At 33.5% G+C, this 23,776-nt stretch overlaps 4 protein-coding genes across 5 annotated transcripts in view; 1 reads left to right on the forward strand and 3 right to left on the reverse strand.

Annotated features, from left to right (window-relative positions):
- Positions 1-637: 637 nt before the first annotated feature.
- LOC140060271 (E2F-associated phosphoprotein-like) lies at positions 638-5,615 on the reverse strand. Its single transcript, XM_072106411.1, has 4 exons — positions 5,452-5,615; positions 2,487-2,659; positions 2,238-2,342; positions 638-2,151 (listed from the first exon to the last, which is right to left on the reverse strand). The coding sequence occupies exons 1-4, from the start codon at positions 5,508-5,510 to the stop codon at positions 1,649-1,651; spliced, it is 840 nt and encodes a 279-aa protein (XP_071962512.1). The 5' UTR covers positions 5,511-5,615; the 3' UTR covers positions 638-1,648.
- Positions 5,616-5,802: 187 nt separating this feature from the next.
- LOC140060838 (retinoschisin-like) lies at positions 5,803-17,669 on the reverse strand. Of its 2 annotated transcripts, XM_072107192.1 has the most exons (7): positions 17,588-17,669; positions 16,842-17,167; positions 10,516-10,666; positions 9,728-9,998; positions 7,312-9,321; positions 6,784-6,945; positions 5,803-6,427 (listed from the first exon to the last, which is right to left on the reverse strand). In XM_072107192.1, coding segments are annotated over exons 1-5 (819 nt in total). In that variant the 5' UTR covers positions 17,658-17,669; the 3' UTR covers positions 5,803-6,427; positions 6,784-6,945; positions 7,312-9,320. The 2 variants fall into 2 exon arrangements, with proteins under 2 accessions (XP_071963293.1, XP_071963292.1); XM_072107191.1 differs by having other exon boundaries at positions 7,312-9,998.
- On the reverse strand, positions 6,005-7,986 carry LOC140061345 (uncharacterized). The gene is made up of 4 exons (XM_072107854.1): positions 7,851-7,986; positions 7,312-7,457; positions 6,784-6,945; positions 6,005-6,427 (listed from the first exon to the last, which is right to left on the reverse strand). The coding sequence occupies exons 1-4, from the start codon at positions 7,984-7,986 to the stop codon at positions 6,005-6,007; spliced, it is 867 nt and encodes a 288-aa protein (XP_071963955.1).
- A 1,945-nt stretch (positions 17,670-19,614) lies between the features above and the next one.
- The window catches only part of LOC140061347 (Fanconi anemia group M protein-like), a gene marked incomplete at its 5' end in the record, with an annotated part of 43,275 nt that continues 39,113 nt past the window's right edge, over positions 19,615-23,776 (forward strand). The window contains 9 exons of the mRNA XM_072107855.1: positions 19,615-19,999; positions 20,337-20,509; positions 20,600-20,677; positions 20,923-21,081; positions 21,467-21,598; positions 21,893-22,134; positions 22,378-22,487; positions 22,681-22,868; positions 23,183-23,615. Coding sequence (XP_071963956.1) covers positions 19,615-19,999; positions 20,337-20,509; positions 20,600-20,677; positions 20,923-21,081; positions 21,467-21,598; positions 21,893-22,134; positions 22,378-22,487; positions 22,681-22,868; positions 23,183-23,615 — 1,900 coding nt within the window. The remainder of the gene's footprint in view (positions 20,000-20,336; positions 20,510-20,599; positions 20,678-20,922; positions 21,082-21,466; positions 21,599-21,892; positions 22,135-22,377; positions 22,488-22,680; positions 22,869-23,182; positions 23,616-23,776) is intronic.

Here is a 23,776-nt window from a genome sequence, read left to right on the forward strand (position 1 = left end):
CCAGCTTCATCCCTCCTTAGTGTGTGGTAAACAACTTATCCAGGGCAGTCCCCTAGACATGCTGTTGTAAACAAGTTACAAGTATCAGGGTTGTTTTCAATAACATGCTGCCGTCTAGCTTTGTGTTTTCTTTTATGAAGGAGTGTGCAGGTAAACAACTTATCCAGGGCAGTCCCCAAGACAGGCTGCTTGTAATCACATGACAATACCAGGGAAGAGTTAAATTGTAATTTAACTCTTCCTGAAACTACCAATCAAGATTATTAGGCAGTTATTTTGAAATAAAATTGTTTAGAAAAAAAAATCATTTATCGACGTAGCTCATCCTGTATTTGCATTTTTATTTAATAAGCCTTTTCTAAACACACATTTTTTGCTTTAGCCATTGAGTTGTTATCCAACAGTTAGTATTGTTTTAATATTATGTATTACTATTATTGTTTTGCATCAATTTCTGTTTAAATCTACTGTAGTGCAAGTAATTACAGTTGAACTTAAAGGAAACTCCTGTACATAAATTTAATTTTTTACTTCAGTCTTAATTTCAAATGTATAAAGTTAATTGGTCTTGCACCAGATATTTGAAATAAATGAAATCAAATTTCTATTTTTATGACATGTGTATTATAAATAACATAATGTTCTTGTTCTATGAATGTTATCTATATGGTTTAAATATTTTGATTTCAATGCATTTTTTCATTCAATAAATGACATAAACCATGTAGTTTTGGAGTTGCTTATTTTTCTTTTGTCCTGTCTTTTGCGCGGCCATCTAATGACCTAAATTATTTCTGTTTGAGTGAAAGTTCATACCTGCTGATAGAGAGTACCCTGGGAGATTACGGAATTAGCCATTTACATAAAAAAAGAAGAGACTAAACCGTGATAAACGATTGGAATTATCGTCCTTGTATAGTGAAATGACACGTCATCAGGAGAGACGGGTCAATGTTTTTTAACTTTGAGGGGTCCCAAACAGGATGATACCCTTAATTGTGGTTAATAGTTTGTTGGCAGCAAAGTATTGAGATAACATAGTTAATGGGTGTTGGTAGTATTAATGTTTGAATATTAGGGTGAGAATAAAGGCGGTTGTTTGTGGTACCAATTTAAGGCAAACGCAAGCCTAAGGATTCAATGTGACAAGCGATTAGAATTTGCACTGCATCACACGCTCTCACATGGTCCTTTCGGCAAATTTATACATTGTCTGTTCTGGCCCTAAAGGCCTCCCATATTTATCATCAACTGCAGAGTATAAAAAAATAGGCCTTTTAACAATTATAGTAACATTTTTATTGATAATACAGTACATTAGCAGTCATTTATTTGGATCTTATTCTGGGGAGAATACCATATTTATTTGAATAAATTGTTCAGAGGAGGAGTAGTCACGGTGCATCCTCAAATAAATACCCCTAGATACAGTACATTAAAATGCTTGGTTAATTGTAGATTCTGTCAAACATTGAATTCTACACCAAATACATGTGTTTAATGAAAAAAAAAAAGGGCCCCCAAGCGTTTATTGGAGGAGAGGGTGTGGTTGTTTAAAATGATGCATTATAAGGGGAATTTTTTTCAAGGGAGGCATTCAAATAAATACGGTACTACTGTCAATATTAAAATGATGATTGGTATGCTGCTAAGCTACGCTAGATAAAACATTAAAAAAATGATAAACTTCATCCTTATCATACATTGCAACTTCTGTTTTACATGTACTACAATGAACAGGGTGGAACACCTCCTCTGGCTCTGTGCAACTCCCTCCTGCAACATCTTTACTTTTTTTCTTTTTCTTGTGTCGGTTCTTTGTAATGTTTGGTTTATATCGCAGTATTTCTGCATGGATAATATTACAATTAATAACAAACATTGCCCTAAATTGATGGTGATATTTCTCATGACGTTGACAGTCAATACATAATGTAGTCATACAAGCTGGGCAGTTTAGTACTGCATCACTTAGAGGTCCTTTAGATGGGTTGCCGCTGTTGTCACTTGAAGAGCTTGGTCCAACTCCTGGTAGATGCTGATTGGGATGATACATTTTTCTTTGTTTATCTATCCATTGCTGATTGTCCTCATCAATAGCTGGATCATACATTAGCTCATCATTTGATAATACTTTGTGTTTTATTTTACCTGCACAAAAAAACAAAATAAATCAACAAAAATTGTTTTTCTAGACTTCTGTTATGGATTATTTTGCACCATATTTTTTTTTATACCTGATTTTGTATCTTCATCATCTGAATCAAAATAAACATCATCATAACATTCTTCTGCTGGATTCCCAGGGTTCAAGTCACCAGATCTCAAGTCACCAGATTTACCTTTGAAAAAAATTAAATTATGTTAAAAGGATAGTATATTTAATGGATTTTTTGTGTGTGTTACACACAACATTTAAGAACTATCCTAACAAATTAAGCTTGAGCATATTTGGCCCTTTGTGTGTCTACTCCTGGCATACTTACTGAGCTGTGCTTTTTCATATTGTTTCATTTTTTCATTTAATTCCTTTTCCATTTCTTTATCAAATTCATCTTCACTTGATGATAATTGTAGACTTCCACGACTTAAAGACCGAGTCAGTTTTCTTTTTCTCTCTGGTGTTCCATGAAGAAGAATATCAAGCTCATCTTCAGAACTAAATATAATAATAATTAAAATATAAGATATAAGTTATTAAATGAGAATTGCTAATAATATTTAATAAACAAACATTTTTTCCCGATCGTCTCTTGCTGGTTATGATGCTTGGCTACAAATCCAAGGGGTCTTGACATCATTTTATATCATAAAACCTTACCACCAGGGCCAGCCCTCTTTACCTAGCTAACTAAACTAGCGAGGAATGCCACCTTTCATTTAAAGAAAGGTTAACCTTCTTTAACGCTTTTAATTTATGTTTATCCTTTGAAATTAGAAAAAGAATATATTTATATATATATATATATTCTATTTATAAATCCAAAGGTAAATTACTGAAAAAAATGACAATGCTGTGGGTATCAGTGGCTGGATCTCAATGGAGATACAAAAATAAAAAGCGAAAAGCTAAATCAAAACGATAAAGTAAACAGCCAGAAAAGTTAGCAGAGCTTTCGGGCAACACTAGCCCTTCATCAGTGCCAGTGAAGGAATTTGGATAACGTCATAACGGATAACGTCATATATTCTATTTATATATATATATATATATATATAAATCCAAAGGCAAATTACTGAAAACAATGACAATGCTGTGGGTATCAGTGGCTGGATCTCAATGGAGAAACAAAAAAAAAAGCGAAAAGCTAAATCAAAACGATAAAGTAAACAGCCAGAAAAGTTAGCAGACCTTTCGGGCAACACTAGCCCTTCATCAGTGCAAGTGAGGGAATTATATATATAAACACATCAGGCAAAGAACATTCTAAACCGCCCGGTGATATACTGAAATTTAATTAACGCCGTGGTTAGGATTCCGGCACCGGAACTCAACTGCCCACCGTTAGGGAATCCGACACGCTATTGCGCATGCTCAGAGCTCTGGGAAGTGAATAATTATAGCTTGTGCCACACTGCACACCACACTACCACTGCTGAGGGCCGGCTGAGAGTCGGAGTGTTAGGATTTACTGTAGCCTAGTTAGTCGTTGCGCGAGCGAGAGAGCGATGGATTAAACTTGGCCTAGGCCATACATGAATTAATAATTAAAATACGAATACGCCAGGCGCCACGCGTTAAAATAATTATTATGATATTAATAAGAATCGGTATATCTATCTACCGTAAGAATCGTAATGCTGTATTTAGCGTTGCGACCCCGACTTCCCGAACAGTTTTTTCACATCCACGCGGTGGCTGCCGTCAATAAATTAACTTGTGATTGCATGTTATGTACAGTTTATAATGCGTTATATGAAATCTTTTATTTTGTACTTGCAAAATCATAAAACTAGTCAACTCATGTAATTATATAATTCATAATTAGGCCCTATATGAAGTTTATATATGAATGAAGCAACCACTTTTTAATTACAAAATAAATAGGCCCACTGGTCACGTCTAGCTGGTATTTACTATTAGTGGATCCCGTTATTAGTAGGCATCTACGCTAGTTCGCCGTGGCGGAGCTATGAAATGATCCATCGCTGTTGAGTCACCGATTACCGGCGCTCTGGGCATGCGCAATAGCGTGTCGGATTCCCTAACGGTTGGCAGTTGAGTTCCGGTGCCGGAATCCTAACCACGGCGTTTAATTAATTAATTTGAAACGATCCAGAGTTTGAGTCTCGGTTTGGGGCGACTTTTTCTCATTCTCACAGATTTCCTCATCTTTAACGTTTCAAATTAATTAATTATATACTGTATATATATATATATGTTATGCGCGATTTGAACGATTTGCGCAATTTGAAATTGCGCAAAAAAATCTTTGCGCAATTTGAAATTGCGCAAAGAATTCTTGCGCAATTTAAAATTGCGCAAGGATTTTTTTGCGCAATTTCAAATTGCGCAATCAACTTGCGCAATTTCAAATTGCGCAAGAAAATCTTTGCGCAATTTTAAATTGCGCTGCACAATTTGTAAATTGCGCAAGGTAGTTCTTGCGCAATATGACACCTTTGCGCAATTTGAAAACGAACTGTAAATTTTCCCATACATGGCTAGGCTAGGCCTAGGCAGAGGAGTTTAAAATTTAGTATTTTATTATATAAATAAGACCATTTCAATGAAGATAATGTTTAATACTCACTTTTTAAGTTTTTAATATTAGTTTAGCTAGGCCATGTAACCTAGTCAGTATCAGTAGTCCAGACCCTAGCTAGGCTAGAGTAGTAGGCTATAGCCGGCCGCGCCCGCCTGGTGGAACACCACCGCTTCGTTTTCTTTCGTCGGTTCTTCGACGGTATCAGTCTGGACGGTATGCTAACTTATAACAATATTTACACTACTAAAATAAGGAAATGCAATATTTATCTTTAATTTTGAATCATTCTTAGAAATTACTATAAAAATATGGGTGTGCATGATTTCACAATCTGTCGAAAAACCTTGCGCAATTTGCAGATTACTTGCGCAATTTAATACGTTGCTTGCGCAATTTGAAACATGTTTCAATTCAAATTGCGCAAGGATTTTTTTTGCGCAATTTCAAATTGCGCAAATCGTTCAAATCGCGCATAACATATATATATATAAATATGTGGAAAAATCATTTAAAATTTAGTAGGATAGGCCTAGTCTAGCTGGAAATACGGTCGAAGCGCCCGCCAACCAACAAAGAGGCCTAAGCAGGATACTGTAGGCCTAGCCTCTATCTAGCTATGAGGTCTAGCCGTGACGTGTTGGCTAGAGAGCTGAGAAGTGTTTATTAATTAGGGCCTGGCCCTAGCTAGGCCTACGTTGTTATACATTTTTACAGGGAGCTCATTTTCTAACAAAAACCTAACCTCTGCTGGTCTTCTGCTGCCTCTTCATCACTATCTTCGTATATTATATAATCTGTCATTCTACTCTAGGCCCTTGGCTGGCTAGCGTAGTAATAGTATTTTAATGACAGTTTCGGTAACGTCGTTTATAATTCGCGATCACATTTGTAGCGTTTATATTTTACCGACGCAATATGAAACGCCAAAAAGGCAATATAGAAAAAACAAATATTTTTATACCTGTTGATTTTCTATTATAATTATATTTCAGCAACAAAAAATGTTGTTCTTTTCAATCGATTTGATTTAATTATTTATTTATTTTATTAAACAATAACAGCAGAAACAAATCCTTACAAAACATACGACAACACAAACTCGGAATAACTTTATAATGAATTGTTTATTTTTAATTTAGATTTTTAAATTATAAGAATTATTAAAATAATTCTTATAATTTCAACTTCTACTGGTAACATGTATTATTACCCAAATTACTATAAAAACTGCACATTTAAATAAAAACATTTTAAACATATTGCATATCAGTTTTAATGTTAAAAATATCTTGAGATTACTGAGGATAAATTTCAGCGATGTGATCAATAATATTTTCAAAACATTGGAGCAGATCCTTTCCATACTCCTCCCTCCACATAAACTCATCTAAATACTCATTAAGCCATTCTCTCTTAACCCCTTTCATAGCTTTAAACTTGCTCTTAGCTTTGTTCCAGTAAGATTCTACAATTTGTTTGGTGTAGACCTCACCTACTGGATTCACAAAATGACGGTTGTCGGCGATTCCATGAAGGGTGGAGTCCCTTCTGTAGGTGGTCCATTTGTCCGAGTGAATGACCGTACCGTCCTGGGTCTTGTCCTCGATGATGGGTAAAAGTGTTGTTGCTTCACGATCTTCCACGTAATGTAGGTAACCACGTGCTGGCTTCGTCGACGTATCTACCAGTCCAAAAATCCACTGTTGACCACAACCATTCTGTTTAAAAAATAATAATGATTATTATGATGATGGGATTAAAGCAAAACCATTTAAATTAAAGCAGCTAAGTATTCATTTAAAAAATTCCGATTTGATCTTCAACACTTAGGGTATGTCTTTTAGTTTTCAAAATGGCGATGGAATCAAGAACTCTAATATTTGTGTAGCTTTGTTATTACAAGATAATAATTGTTATTGTTTTAGACATTTTTGGTTAATATAATCAGCTTTAATAAAACTGGAGACGTTGACGTCTAAGAATGTCACAGTGAATTATTGCATAATTTGTTTTAGTTTTTTTTTTCTGCCAAATCTACGTTTAACACTTTCTAAAAAAAACGTGATAGCCTTACCTTTTTACCTTGGCTGAAGCAACGTTCAACGGTCTGTACAGTGATACCAGGGCCCCCAAGTAATGCTGCTGGTGTTGCCAATAGCTTCCTAGAGCAAAGGTCTCGGAGGAACCGATATTGTTGAATGACCACTTTAGGCTTCAGACCAGTGTGGACAATAGCCTACAAATAAATATTCAAATACATTTTTTAATAGATAAATCAATACGGTGTCATCATACACACCATCAGTCCCTATATTATGTTTGTTGTTATTAATTTTCTTATTTCAATGTGTGTATATTGTGGATATATGGTTTATATTTATACTAAGACATTATGCACATCCATACAATACAATATAGAATTGATCATCTCATGAGAAAAGGCTCCGCCTTCTAGTATGTGGCCCTATCAACAGTTTTTTATTTTCTTTAAAATTATCTTAAACTGTTGATGAATAAATGTATAATGAAAAAATGAAATACTATAAATGACACAGCATAATATAATGTACATTATATTTGGGAAATGTTGTTGATTACTTACCTGTTTTACAGGTGTTTCTGCGGCCCAGTAGTAAACCAGATTCAACCAGTTATCCATTTCTATTTTTTGGCCAGACAAGAACGTCCCAGTTCGCATTGCAATCGTTCGCCTACAGCGATGACACCGCCAAACCAATCCATCAGAACCTTTAACATTATTAGTATTTCATTAATATCAAAAATGTCCTGGGACCACAAAACCAAAAAAAGTCACCATAACATGATATGTCTGGGGCCCCAGAAGAAAACCATATAATTACTTATCAATATACATTTCAAAATATATAATGGTAAAAAAAACCCGAATGCACACAGGAGGATTCAACAACATACATCATTTTGCATTTGATTTCTCAATAATTAAAAATACAAGGTACAAATTGTATAAGTATGACTTTTATATTTCTAAATCGTAACTCTTAAAAATGTCCTCGTATAATTGGACGTTTTGCCCTTACGTATAATTAGTGCATTTGTTTCCGTTCTTAGGCAATAAAAACAACATTATTATTGTAGATGCAAAACAGAAACATAACTTACGATTACGGGTTGACGTGTACATAGGAATGTTGCAATACCCACAATTCTTCGCTGTGGGGTACAGACCTCTACGTTTGAAAAACTCCATGTAATCATCTAATCCATTGAACGTGTACGGACCGATCTTTGGTAACATACTTAAATTGTAGATTTATTGCAATGTGACTTAATTAAATGGTACAAATGGCAAAATTGTTCTGACTTTATACTTTTTTTTAGGGCGGAGCGATGCAATATTTCTATAGCTTTTGTTGTATTATTAAGGAAGGTATTGTGCGATTTACTTTTGTGCACAGATTTAGAACGCGCAAGGCGTGTTTCAAAAGAATGGGCGCTGTTACATAGACAGGGCGGAGAGCGCTTGAGTGGTACATCAATTAGACACTTTTGATTCTTTGATTTCGTTGTTTAATTTATGCTCAAAATGCAAACTAATTTTTTATTATAAGCTTACTCGAACCAGTCTTAAAATTGAACACATTTCTATACACTGGACCTAAACTCTGGAATTTACTGCCTTTATCTCTTAAAAAATCACATAACTGTTCTCTTTATTTAAACGTAAATTTAAACTTATAAATGATTCAATGTTCTTTGTAATTTCTATAATTAGGTCCTATATTGACATATTTGGATATTATCTTAAATAAATTATCCTAAATAATTTATATAATCTATATTACTTGAAATAAAATAAATATGTTTTAGAGAAAATATATTAGTATTACTATTAGTTAAGAAAAAAATCTTCATTTTTATATGAAGTCTGAACTGCAGTTATTCCTGAGTTCCAATCAGGGGTGACGTTCATTAGCTTTACGTTAGAAAATCAAAATAGTAAAAAAATGTTTTTGGTCCTGTTGAGTAAACATTCCCTGCAACTCCTACCGTCACAAACATTTAAAAAATAGAGCTGCTAAGTCCCCATAAATTGCACTTAATCATGTATAGAATAAAATAATCATACTAGCTAGCTACCTGATTTTAGGTTATTAATAGCAATTTCAATTAGCTTAATTGTTGTCGACTTTACTTAGTCCTACTGCAAAGACCTGAACCCAGAGAGAGGATCATTAGAATAGTGCCACGACATGGTCACGCTCTGGAATGCATAATTTTCATAAATCACATATGATAAATTCCTGGTTTAAAGAAGTACCACTGTAGTCTAACAAGGCCAACAGCCATAAGTCGCATCACGCATAGTGATACCGGACCGACAGACAGACCGACCGACCGACATAGTGAACTATAGAGTTGCGTCCACGCGACTAAATATCCACAACCATTTTTTTATAAATAATAATTATTACAATAGTGGGATGAGGACTAAAGGAAAAATGTCCTTAATCCATACTCTTTTCGAGTATCGATTTCAGTCCCGCACCAGCACAAGATGTTCTCCGCTGTCTAAATCTAGACTGGTCCAATACAATATTTCAAACTTCTCGGGCATCTGCCTACTTCCTTTCTAGAAGGAAGAAAATAAATATTTTGTTGAATTGAAGATAAAAATCCATTCAATTCAATCAAAACAATACAAGAATCCAATGATATGTTTTCAAGCATGAGTAATACAAAGACAACAAGACACCGATTCCATCTCTACCAACAGCATTAATATACAGGTATGTTTTATACTTTCCCCAAGTCTGTATATTTTCTTTTTTATTTATTTTTTTTCCCATTTTTGTCTGAAAATACAAGCTCAAGTAGTATACGTATGAAACACCACATGTGCCAAAATATTTATCTTTTACTAATAATAAGTCAAAACTTCGTCTGGAAAAGACTAGTATGTTTTTTACCATTGAGTAATTATTACTTCATGGTTTTACGTAATAGTTTCTACAAATTAATCACATAAACGATCCTACCATTTCGCTTTGTCATTGGACACTATTAGCCAATCACCTTCTTGCATACAACCAGATGTAGGCCTATTACATTGGTAACCATCGTCGTCATCATCAAATGCGTCATCATCAAATGTAAAATGGATGCATCCTTCATTTACGTTCTTAAACGCTTTACATTCAACTATTCGTATACATTGTAAAGCACAGACCAGGGAGTGTCTTGTAAGTTCTGTATTACTCAGAGAACTTTCGGTGCGAGATGATTTGAAATATGCCGCATGGACCATTACTGTAAAACATAAACATACTGCTTTATGTAATATCTGGTTAGTAGAGATATTTTTTGATGAACACACGCAATTATATTGGGAACACTCTTAAGCCCTGTCTACACTATCAAACTTTATGGGAAAAAAAACGTGATGTGCCCATGGACATGATGATGTCATATATCACTACCATATTTGGGAAAATCACTTGACTTAAATCGTTGAACCTCAATTCTTTTTAATCGTCAATAAATAATTATCTAACTCAACTTAATTAGTAAATAGGGTTACATTAGGTGGTTCAAATTAGTGCCGAACGTACGAACCAACTTTATATACCATCGAGTAAATTAATTCTAGAAGTAACGCGCGATTTACCGATTTTTCCCTTACATTAAATTTATATATAGATTATATGATATATCTGATATTATGGCCTTGTGTCTGTGGATTTGTTGCAATATTGTTTAAGTAGTCTAAGTCTATTGTTTTTATTGTGGCTTGAGTTGATTGAACTATCGTTATTATAGAACTTACCATCGGCGGCGGCCGCACATCCAAGAATTTCAAATCGTAAGCTAATATGAGAGTGCCAATTAGTTGGATGAATACGAACAATCCGGGCGTATACAGCACTTGTAAACATGTTTGTAACTAAAGTGTCTTGATCAAAGTTCCCGGGAAATTCCTATATAGGAAAAAAAGATTATTATCAGAATCATGGTTGTTCTTGTCATTTTGATGTTGATCAATATCTTACAATAAAACATCCTTTTAGTAAACTAATTTAACACTTTGACTGCCAGAGGTTTTTTCAGTTAGAAACTGCCACCGCCAGCGTTTTTAGCGCAATTCGATGTTTTTATTAAAGCTGATTGAAACTATGTATGTGATCTGATTTACATGTAATTTAGACTAAAATAATCATAAAGATTTTAGCTTTACAATGGTACCAAGAACGATTTTCAAATCGCAATATGTAAATCGTAATAGTAAAATGAAAGTAACCCACTTTTTTAGTTTTTCGTAGTTTCGCGCAAGAAAGTCGAGATATTCGCGATTTTGTGCAAGACATCACAATGATGAAAATATCGCCCGGTGAGATCACCAAACAACGAAAAAGTTACTTACACGGCACCGATAGGCCTATAAAAACAAGTTATCACTATCGAAATATGTATTACATTTTATAAATCATAAATCTTACATCAATGTTTCGCCAAAATCCACATAGTAAAGACACCAGGCCTAAATTTGGTCCGGAGCCGTTTTACGACTAGGCTAGGCCTAGGCTAGCCTAGTACTACGTACTAGCCTAGCTAGTAAACTGATGATAATGTTCATACCATTTCTAAACAAGTTTGTTGCGTTAAACTCGGCCACTTACAGTGAAACACCAAAACAATTAGGGTATACATACAATAATAAAATTAAAGACTCATATTGAAAAGTCATCCATTATTTTTTATTCAGATAACAAACAAACATGCCAATCCACATAAACCTTTGTAATGCTTCGTTGACATAGCTAGCGCGCGACCGATACACAATGCGCCAAACTATCGCTGTACGCGCTACTGTGATGCGCGGTGTATGTTATTTCGACAGGTACCATTTTGACAATCGTTCGTAACCAGATTAGTTACTTTCAAAAAGTAAAATATTCACGGTCCAGACCGAATATAGTGTCCATATTTATAGTATATACCAATAATTAACCTATCTACCGGATTTCGTAAAAAAAAGCGAAAAACGAAGATCTTCGTGTTTGGCAGTCAAGCGTTGTGTTTCCAAAAACGAAGATCTTCGTGTTTGGCAGTCAAAGTGTTAAAGGACAGTATATAAAGAGAACACCTTTTTTTTGTGTTATGTAGGATCGACCCACTTTTATTTCTTAATCAATAAAATGTTCGTTTACAATGCATTGAGTAATGTAATGATACAATACAATATAACTGACATTAAATAACTTTCAGTACATCTGATATCTTACTCCTACCATTGCGTTTTATATATAATAGTAAGGAAAGAAGAAGACAAAAAATATTTTCCTCTATGTTATACACTCTTTACACGTTTTTCAATCCTTAACAATGTACGTATAATTTAACAGGATTCTTTATTTTATAACTCTTTTTATCTCTTTCAGGCAATCAAAAAATAGTTATATTTTACTTTACCTAAATATCAATTTTATAAACGTTAATTTTATACCTTGCTAAATTGTTACGGTCCATATCTGACCACATTTTTTTTTGCCTTTTCTTTATTTATTAAAAACTCACAATTGGTTATATCTTCTAACTCAGCAGTAAACATTAACCATGGACATTTTTTAACAAGTCTAAGTCTATGACTGACTTTACTTTTATAAACACAGAAAGTTAAAATGGAAAATATTTCATTAATTTTGACATCATATTTTCCAAGTACAATTTTCTCCCATGTAACTTCCTGAGTAAATGCAAAACATGTTTTCAGCATAGCGCAATATTTTACCCAGCAATGTTTTACTTCTTTGCATGTAAATAACATGCTTTTCATTTTCAATCTCCTCATTACAGTATTCACAATAATTACAGTTGGACAAATTCCATAATTTTAGCTTACACTTAGTTGGTAATATTTTATGTAGCAACTTAAAATTAAAGAAAGCCACTCTTTTTATGTGCAACATACTCTTAACTTTGTTTTTCCAACATAGATTCCAGTCTATAAAACAATTTTGAAGTTGGTTTCCCCATTTATCTTGTGCTTTTGGTATGCACGCTTTATATGCTACATCGGTAAAAGTGGAATAGATTTGTTTGGCAGTTGTATAATTTAATTTGAAGTAACATTAACATTTTTCTCTATTGTATCAACCTCTTTATGTATAAAACAATAGGGTTTCTCAACCACTATAACTTTCCAGCTTCTCGGAATAGCGTCAATTAGTACCATATACTGTATATTAAAAATGCATTTCCCTTCGTTTCAACAGTGGAGTTATTTCATTAATATGCTTAAATCTAGACTTACCCATAATATCTCCTACTGTTTTTAGTCGCGTGGAAGCGACTCTATAGTTTACTATGTCGGTCGGTCGGTCTGTCGGTCTGTCGGTCCGGTATCACTATGCGTTTTATCGCTTTCTGACCTTATCTTGATATCAGTTTAATCTAGCTAAGTCAATTTTTCACAGTATATTCCTTATGGCCAGGAATCGATGTGGTTATGTTTTCACGGTGCGCAATAAAAAATTACGCGGTCTACGCACGATTTAACGAAATCACGTTTGTAATCATATCTTCACAACCATGAATCACAATTAAATAAAATTTGGTACTCATAAATTTCAGGGCATAAATCATCATATGGCAATACAATTACGTGCGTAGCGCATGTAACGCATGCGTACGGGCGCTTAAAATTTTCAAAATTTATTTTCGACGAAATAAGAGTACGTTTCAGGCAATTTTAAGCGTTTACAAAATTGCCATGAGTGCGCCGATTTTTGCGCGCGCACTGCGCGTTAAATGTTGTTGCGCACTCTTTTTGCCCGATTTCTGTTTTCTTGACTTACTTTTCAACTCGAAATTACGTTATACGAGCACGTCAAAAGTGACAGGCTACGCACGTGTAAATTTAAAAAATATAACTGTTTTTAAACATTTCAACATTTTTAAACATGTTCAGTAATTTCGGTCAGTTGGTAGGTTGGTCGGTCAGTCGGTAAACACTAAGCACGCGACTGCAGCCATCTATATGGCCTTGTTATACCTGAATTAACCCAAGATTTACAGAATAGTGATTTTTTTGTTATGCATGACATATATTCTCCCATAACCTCTGAGTTATTATTTCAACATTGAGGTTTTTTAGCATAAATATTATTAAACCGTATGCAGGCTTTAAGCATATTTATATAGAATGTATTCACACATTTGAGTGCATTATGCTTCTCAAAGTTTGCTTCCGTCATACTTAATATATAATCTTATTGGATATAAATTGTATAATGGAATACATTTCCACTTTCCTGGATCCGGGCTTAGCAAACGTTTTACCCAACCTAAACTTTAAAGATTCAATCATAGAGTTAAAGTCAATCATTTTAACTCCACCATTTCAATGTTTTGTATCAGAGTATTTCTTTTTATTTTTTCTTTATTACCACTCTATAAAAAGTTGTATAAAATCTTGTTTATTTCAGGAATAATAGATTTTGGCAAGTCTGCGTGACACTTGCATTATAAATAAGTTTTGATAACGCTAGTGTTTTAATTACCGTGATTTTCCCAAAGAATGATATTTTTCTTTTTTCCCAAGTTTTAAGGATCTTTTTTAGATTTTCAATTTTCTCATACCAATTTTTTGTATTACAAATTTATATCCTTATCATAACCAATGTAATTACCTAGAAACTTAATAGGTTCTTGATTAAAGGTAATGTTGCAAGAGTTACTAATTTTCTCTTTATCGCAACAAATCCACATTCCCCTTTTCTTGGATTTATTTAGCATCAGACCTGAAATTTCACAAAAACAATCTATTTCGTTAAAATAACATTGTATGGCTTTTTCATTCTTTGCAAAAATCACAGTATCTGACGGCAATTTGATACCTTTACACAAATGATTATTTCTTATATTGGTTACCATAACTTCGACTACTAAAATAAATAAAAGCGCTGAGAGTGGACAACCTTGACGGATTCCTCTATTCATTAAAACACCTTCTGACATCCATCCATTATTTACAATGTAACTTTCAGTATCGTTTAACCCATTGTATAAATTGAATACCAAAACCAAATTTTTCTGTAGTTTTAAACATAAAATATCTGCCTACAGAATCAAAGGCTTTTTCAAAATCTATAAAAATCAAAGCACCTTCTTGTTTATGTACGTCACTATAATTAAGTAAATCTTCTATTAATCTATCTTATGCTTTCACCAGAGAACCTGCCTTTGATATATCTCTTTTGATCATTATTAATTATGGAGCTAATGACCGAATGTAAACTATTGGCTAACACTTGTGCAATAATCTTATAATCAATATTCAAAAGAGTAATAGGTCTCCAATTATAAAGCTTCTCTCTTTCACCTTTTTTATACAGTAATGAAATAATACCTTTACGTTGCGAAGATGTCAGTTTTTTATTCAAGAAACTGAAGTTAACAGAATCACACAATAAATTGCCTAAGGAATCCCAGAATGTGCGATAAAATTCGTCTGTTAGCCCATCTGTACCAAGACTTTCATTTAACTTCATGTTCAAAAGAGCCATTTTACATTTATAATGTATTAACATACCTTCACATTTTTGCTTTTCTTCAAAAGACAGTGTATTGATTTTAGTATTAGGCCTACCAAAATAACTATTAATATTTTCCTGTTTCGAAGGGGTTTCTTTATACAATTCTTTGAAAAACCTAACTTGCTCGTTAAGAATTTCTTTGGTGTTTGTAGTAATTTTCCCATTAGGTTTAAGAACTGACGTAATATGTTTTTTCTTAGCCTTGTTTTTTTCTAAACCTAAAAAGAACTTTTCAATCCATTCTACTCGAGCCGTAATTTGTGCTTTATTCTCCAAAAAACTATTGTTGAATTTCCAAGTTCCAGGTCCTTTTTATTCATGACTATTTATAATTTTCAATGAAATAGCTTGATGGTCTGAAAGAACAGAAGGTCTGATATCGGTGTCAATAACATCACCATGTTTGTATAATACACTAGATATCAGCCAGTAATCTAACCTTCTATATGTATTTTTACGTCGCCAAGTAAATTGGGTTTTTGTTTCATGACATATTCTCCAAATATCACAGAGCTTTGATTTATTAATACATTTTTTTACAATTGCAGGAGATTTGTCATAGCTTAGATACAGGCTGTTTCTTTGGTCAGCATTATGTTGTAAAACACAATTCATGTCACCTCCCCCTCCCCCCCCCCCCCCCACCATTATTATATACTCATCTGTAAAATTGCAAGGATTATCAATTTTCTTGTCAAGCTTCTTGAAAAAAATTGCTCTCTCTTTATAGTTATTTGGTGCATATACATTTATTCTTAAGTAATATACCAAGTATAATAATTCTTCCATCTTCGTCAGAATACTTATTTATGAATGATTTCTTTTACATCTAAACCTTTCTTAAATAAAATGGATACTCCTCTACTATTGGTCGTTCCATAACTATGGTACGATCTACCTTTCCAATCTGCATCAAATATATGAATTGATTTTTTTATCAAAATGAGTTTCTTGTAATAAAATAATATATAATATAATATAATATATAGGAGCATTCTATAAAGAGAACACTTAAAACCATTGTCTGATAAATGATAGACAATTTAAGTATTTTGTACTTTAAATTGCATTTTTGTTTTCAGGTAATAATATAATAATAATAATAATAATAATATATATAAATAATAATTTTTGTCGATCAACACAAATGTTTAAACAATTAATTTTTAGGAGGACAACATTTAATCGGAGCATTTGCGTAGAGTTGAACTATGGCAACTGTTGAATAAATCATAATCTCTAGAGAATAAATTTAAAGGACAACTTGACCGAGGACCATATTTTTACAACGTATAGGGATGTACATAATTATGATTTCAGAACATTCGCGAGATTAAGAATATCGCCGCACGCTTTCGCCGTACAGCCGTCGCCATAAATTACTGTGACGTCACAGGTGCATCGCAAAATCTACACAATGAGTCCAGCTAAGCAAAAGAAACAATTAAAAAAATCAACATTTATATTTTTTACGATTTAATTACAAAGTATGTTTACTAGATATTTTCGCGATTTTCCAGAAAACTCAATGAGCGTACGAATTAATAGGTTAACTTACCGTAACTTGACCATACGAATTAGTTACTGCATCAAACATGTTGTTATCTACACTGTAAAATACTTCATAAGCGGTAACCCATTGATTGAAACGGTTTCTACCTTGAGTAATGACACCTGTGATTGTTTTCACAGAAATCAAATCGACTTGGATCCATTGGTTTTGATCATTATATAAAGCTGACCAAGCCCCTGTCCCACTCGAGTCTGCTAGAGTGTTGAGTCTTGCACGTTGGGATCCATGAAATGAATTCCATTCACTTGATGCTGCCAGGTTCTCCGTTAAAACAGACTTATCTTCAATACCAAGTGGCTCGGTGCAAGATTCTATAAAAACATGTGCATTGAAACATTATTTTATCAAATATTTCAGAGAAACTTTTGTATACTTATCAGGGGCGGTCGCATCAATTGAATTCCATTCACTTGATGCTATACCAGGTTCTCCGTTAGAACAGACTTCGCCAATACCAAATGGCTATAAAAACATGTGCATTAAAATATTAACTTTGATTTCTTTGTAACACCCTGTATGGATAATTGTTTATCTCATTTACATATTGTTGAATAGTTATAATTGTTTTCCTCTGGAATTATTGTTCATTCCTGATGATCAAATAAAGATCGAAACGTTGAATCATGGCTTGCCTTTTGTTATTTGGAGTCATAGTTTTATAGGAATATTATTTTATCAAATATTTCAGAGAAGCTTTTCTCTATATAAATAAATATAAAACAAAAACTTACCAGCCATTGCTTGGTGAAGATTAGTTATTTCCAAAAGGCATAGACATAAGACAAAAATAAACAACATCATGCGAAGAACAAAGTGAAATGTAATGATTCATAATGCATGACGATATTTGCTAGATACCAATTAGGATATCAGTCACAATACCACCGTATAACTGAAGAATATTAAATCGATATTTCTAGATAACTTTATTAAGAGTAAACAATGTCACGGAGACCATATTTGTCTAATAATTGAACACGCACTTATAATAACAGTAATGATAATAGTAATATATTGTATTCCTCATAAGTGTTTTTTATTAATAATTATCGACTGAATTCGACCGAAAATAATATTGACGACATTAGTTTTCAATTTATATGAGAGTGAGAACGTGTGGCAGACAACGAAAATATAATCATCATCATAATCATGCGTCTTTGTGGATATTATGTACGCTTTAGAAATCTTATCTTATGAGGACCTAGCAGCTCTATTTTTTTTAAATGTGTGTGACTGTAGGAATCGCAAAGATAGCTTACCTATTTCCTAGATTAACCCTCTAAATATATCTCTTACAATAAAAAAAAAATATTTATTTTCCATAAAAAAAAACTCCGTAGAGATTCGAACCCAAGCTAGAGCTGAGAGAGCACTTAAATTAGAGCATTACCCGTTATTCCACAAAGTAGGCCTACATGATGACTGAACAGCTGACAATAGTCTATTTATACGCGCATCATATTACGTAATTCATTGTTACTTCATGAATATGCATATTCATCTACGTTATCTTGAGAAAACAAAGCTTGTATTAACCTTTTTATGAACAAGTAGACCGGTTAGCTCAGCCAACTGAGCCTCGTGCAAAACGATTAATGTCGTGGGTTCGAGTCCCACGCCGCTCTGGTGGAATAGAGTTGAAGCTATGTGAGCTACTGTGTTTGGGGTTCACAGAATTATAGCTACGTCCCCCTTTCCACCACACATCATGAGGCAGCAACATCAATGCATCTGGTGATGTGGTGGAAACGACCCCAAAAGACTGTGGCAGGGCCTTAGAGCTGTCGAGGCAGGGGCACAAAATAACATCTTTTTTTTCTGTGTAACCCTAAAGCACGTCTGGAAGAAGAGACTAAAAAAGGTGGAACTTTTGTTGCCGTAGAGGGTGCAATTTATGTATAAAAGGTCGTTTTGTACACATGAAGAGGTCAAATGGCTAACATTGTGTTGCGCGAATTTTGATTTTAAAGTAGGCCTAGGGCCTAGGCTAGGCTAGCTTCAAAATAGAAGGTATTTTATTAACTAATTTAGCTCTAAATTAAATAAGCTTTAATCCGGGCTTAGTCTAAGCCTATATAATGATAAAATATAATAGTAGCTAGAACGGATCGATCCCCTCTATCTAGTAGTAGGCTAGCTAGCTAGACTAGAGCCTAGGCCAGGCTACTACAGGCCTAGAATAGATAGTAGTAGGCTAGAACTAGGAAGGATAGGGCCTATAGCTAGCTAAATAAGCCTAGCTAGTAGGCGTACCCCATGCCTAATTACTATTAGCTAGGCCAAGGCCTAGACTAGAAGAATCAAAACAAAGTTTATTTCCCCTTTCCCCGTACTAGCTAGATCTAGGCCTAGAGTAGGTACTATCCTAGGCCTGCTACAGTAGGCCCCTAGCCTAGTAGTAGGGATGTCAACAATAATGTACATTTGGTCGATCCTCGTATCATTATTGTTAGTAAGTAGGGCCTCAAAAAAATTGGAAAAAATATCTTTAATAATAACAATTGTGAAACGTAAATGTGTTTTTTATTATTTTATTATTAATAGATTTTAAAATGATGAAATTTAGAAAATGAAGAAAGTTCAGTCAACCTTATTTCAGAGCTGGGGAACAAATCCGTCTGTCTGTCCGTCTGGCCATTCCTCAAATCCGTCTGGCCATTCCTCAAATCCGTCTGGCCATTCCTCAAATCCGTCTGGCCATTCCTCAAATTCTAAAACATCAAGTGAATGCTTTGATGACGCTGAAAATATTAATGACCTTGATGATGAAACGTTACTGGCAGCGTGCCAAAAATGGGACAACAGTGACTCTTCTAAACAAACACAAGGCACCCCATTGGAAGATCTACCAGGGTTTGATACATCATCTGGACACATTTGGATCTATCCAACAAACCTGCCTGTTCGTGACTACCAGTTTAACATTGTTGAACAGTCTCTTTTCAAGAATACATTGGTAACATTACCAACTGGTTTGGGTAAAACTTTCATTGCAGCGGTTGTTATGTATAATTTCTATCGATGGTATCCATCTGGGAAGATTGTTTTCATGGCACCAACAAAACCACTGGTAGCTCAGCAAATTGAAGCTTGTTATAATATAATGGGAATACCACAAAATCACACTGCAGAAATGACAGGTATAAAACAGATCTGGATTGTAAACTCTTCCTTTTAACATAGTACCATATTTGTTTGTTAAACCAGGAATCATAACTCTTGTCACTTCCCATTGATTAGTAACTGATTTGATTTCACAGTCCAATTTGCTATGACCAATTCCACATTATCATTAGGGATAAGTCATTCCTTTTTTTAACTAATATTCTTTTTATTTTTGTTATATAATAATAATTTTTTCCTCTTTGTTCTATGTTTATTATGTATGTTTGTGTATTTTGAATGGAAATAAGGAAAAAAAGAGATAATAATAATAATACAGTACTAAAAGTGTCAACATGTTTTATGTATATACAGGGAGCATGCATCCACCAGAGAGAAAGCAAGTTTGGCAGTCAAGAAGGATATTCTTCCTCACACCTCAAGTACTCATGAATGATTTAAGCCGTAAAGCTTGCCCTGCTCATCTTGTTAAATGTTTGGTTGTAGATGAAGCTCATAAGGCCCTGGGAAATCATTCTTACTGTCAAGTATGTATACCTCACATAAAAGACAGACTTTGCCCTATTTGTATTGTTGATATGTGTAAAGCATTCAATTGATTATTGTTTTCTTGGCAGGTAGTGAGGGAGCTTTCCAAGTACACAATAAACTTTAGAGTCCTGGCTTTAAGTGCAACTCCAGGCACTGATCTTAAGGTACGTTATACCATGTTTAACTCCTTCAAATACATTTTGTTATAGTTACATCTAGTACCGTTTGTTTGTACCAAAGTGTTATTGATTGCAATGATTTTTTTTTTCTCGATCCAGTTTTTGGTCAAATTTAATAACTATTATGTGGCATTAAAATGGCATATTAAAAAAAAAATGTAAAAATATTTTTTCACGGGGACAACATATCTTTAACAAAAAAAATTTCACTTTTATTATGTATACTGTAGGCTGTACAGCAGGTAATAAGCAATCTACAGATATCACATATTGAAATAAGATCTGAAGAAGCAATAGATATTCAGAAATATGTACACAGCAGGACAATAGACAAGTATGTAGTACCATTGGGAGATGAATTACAGGCTGTTCAAGATAAGTACATACAGGTTTGTATTTGGTGTAATAGACCACCTTTTTTTTGTGTGTTTTTTTTTTTATTTCATTCAATTTCAGGTACAAACAACAACATGTGCAACACCCTGGGGATTGCCATGAATGCTAGCACTATCAAATTGGCAAAACAATAAAAATACATTATATAATTTAAAATAAGATAGATAATAATATGGTATAGTCATTGAGTCTGGTTCTTTAACCCTAACAAACATTAGTACAAGAAAAAAAGAAAAAAAAAACAAAATGTGATTACTTAACTTTAAAAAATATCTATTAATTGTGGACAGTACTTTAGTGTGACCTGTTTCTTGTTAAGTAATTATGAAACAAGGCAGATGTACTAAATAAATATGACATTTTATTTTTCTATTGCAGATTATTAGCTATTATGTTAACAGGCTCAATAATGTCAGGTGTCTATACACAAAGAATGTTAAAACATTGACTAAGTACCAAGTACTGATGTGTCGTGATGCATTCAGACAAGACCCTCCTCAAAACATGCAGGTTTGTTTAAAGATATATTGTTTTCTAAACATTTTTTTTCAAATTTGTTTTGGAATATGCCATTTTAATGTCACATAATAGTTATTCACTTTAACCAAAACTGGATCGGGAAAAAAATGATTTACCTGAAAAATATTTAATTTAAAGCAAGAAATACGCTGTCGGACAAGTAAAATAATAATTTGTTGTTTACAGAATATTAAAATGGCCTTTTTAAAGTCAAATTTTTCATGTTTTTGGGGACATTACATCTTTAAAAAAATTGATAAAGGTAGAAATATTGAATTGTTACAGAGAGCTGAGCAAGGTGTAGCAGAAGGTAACTTTGCTATTCTCATTAGTCTGTACCACGGCTATGAGTTGTTACTTCAACACGGTATGCATTCACTTCAGTGCTTCCTCACAAGCATGGTTGATGGATCCAAAGGACTATCAAGAGCTAAGACAGAACTTATGCGCAGTCATAACTTCCAAACCTTGATGCGTGATTTGGAAATGAAATTTAGCGTAGAAAAAGAGACTAATGCTGCTGATAGGTAAGATCGTTGATCATTTTATGCTATACCCTTACACACACCAATCTAGCTTGTACTCTATTTTAAACGATGTGTTATCAAATTTTAACCTTTTTTAAAGTCATTTTTATATTTTTATGTGAATTTTTAACTTTGAACAAACGAAAACAATTTCAAACCATCTACTGTATTTTACTGACATGAATAAATGAATACTGAAAGAAATTGTATTGTATAACTATATTCTGCGAAATCGGTTAACAGGTCATTAAACTGCTCAAGTTCAGTTGCTAGGAAGCCGTTTGTTTATAGTCATCCAAAACTGAAGAAACTGGAAGAAGTTGTACATTTGCATTTTGATAACTTCAAAAATGGTAAGTGCTACAAATGTTTGTATCGTTATTTTAAATTATTTATATTTAAAATGTGATTTAAATTCACAAAACTTAAGATTAAAGGCAGTTTTTGGAATCTTGTTGTGAGGTGTTTTTCCGAATGATCATACGAACAAAACGGTACTGGGTAGAATGTTTTTGGAATAAATGTAATGCTTTTTGTTCTATATAGAGACGGAGAACACTTCAAATGCACAAATGAGCACGCGTGTGATGATCTTTACTCAGTATCGTGACAGTGTACATGAAATAACAGATATGTTAAATCGACATAAACCAACAATTAAATGCATGTCATTTGTCGGCCAATCATCCGCTGGTAAATCAACTAAAGGATTTACCCAGAAAGAACAACTTCGGGTAAGCATGTATTAATAAAACCATTTTATCGGCCATTTTTTAACAAATCTCATTTCTTACATTTATTATAAATTCAAATCAAATTTATTGATTATTAAATTGTTTTCCTGACACTAAGAATTCTAATAATGAATATGTTTGCAACCAAGCTGTCCAAATTACCTTTTCAAGATCCTACTTTTTACTGCACATGATATTATTTTCCTATATGATGCGTTTAAAGTTTTTCATCTGACATTACTAGAATAAAGTTAGTTATTAATTAAAATTGTTTTGGTTGAATATTTAAATTGAAATCTAATGATTTTGTTTAGGTTGTGAAAGAGTTTAGGACAGGTGGATACAATACTATTGTTTCTACTTGCGTTGGAGAAGAAGGTTTGGATATTGGGGATGTTGATTTAATTGTTTGTTACGATGCTTACAAGAGTCCGATACGCCTAGTGCAGCGCATGGGGAGAACAGGTCGAAAAAGAAAAGGCCGTATCGTAATGTTAGTTACAGAGGGTAAAGAAGAGCAAGTTTACAATCAGAGTTTGTCAAATAAGAAAGGAATCCATAAAGCACTGCAGAACAGTAGCAAAAAACTTGATCTTTACAGGAACAGCCGGCGCATGGTACCAAAGGGCTTGAATCCTAGTGTGCATAAGATGTACCTTACAGTAGCAACAGCCTTCAAGAGTAAAACAGATAAAGCATCAAGCTCAGCCTCACGCCAATCTAAAATAAAAAATAACAATTTCCCAGGTAAGGTTATTGTCATTCGATTGGTTAATATCATAATTCATGACGTTTGTAATTTTGTTCTATTCAATCAAGTTTTTAACGGTTTCATTCAACAAACTGTTTTTATTGTGACAATTTTGTGTAAAAGTGCATGTGGCCCCAGGGAGTTTATTTAAGAGGAA

Source organism: Antedon mediterranea, chromosome 10 (genome assembly GCF_964355755.1).
Source record: "Antedon mediterranea chromosome 10, ecAntMedi1.1, whole genome shotgun sequence".
In the NCBI taxonomy this organism is placed as follows: Eukaryota; Metazoa; Echinodermata; class Crinoidea; order Comatulida; family Antedonidae; genus Antedon; species Antedon mediterranea.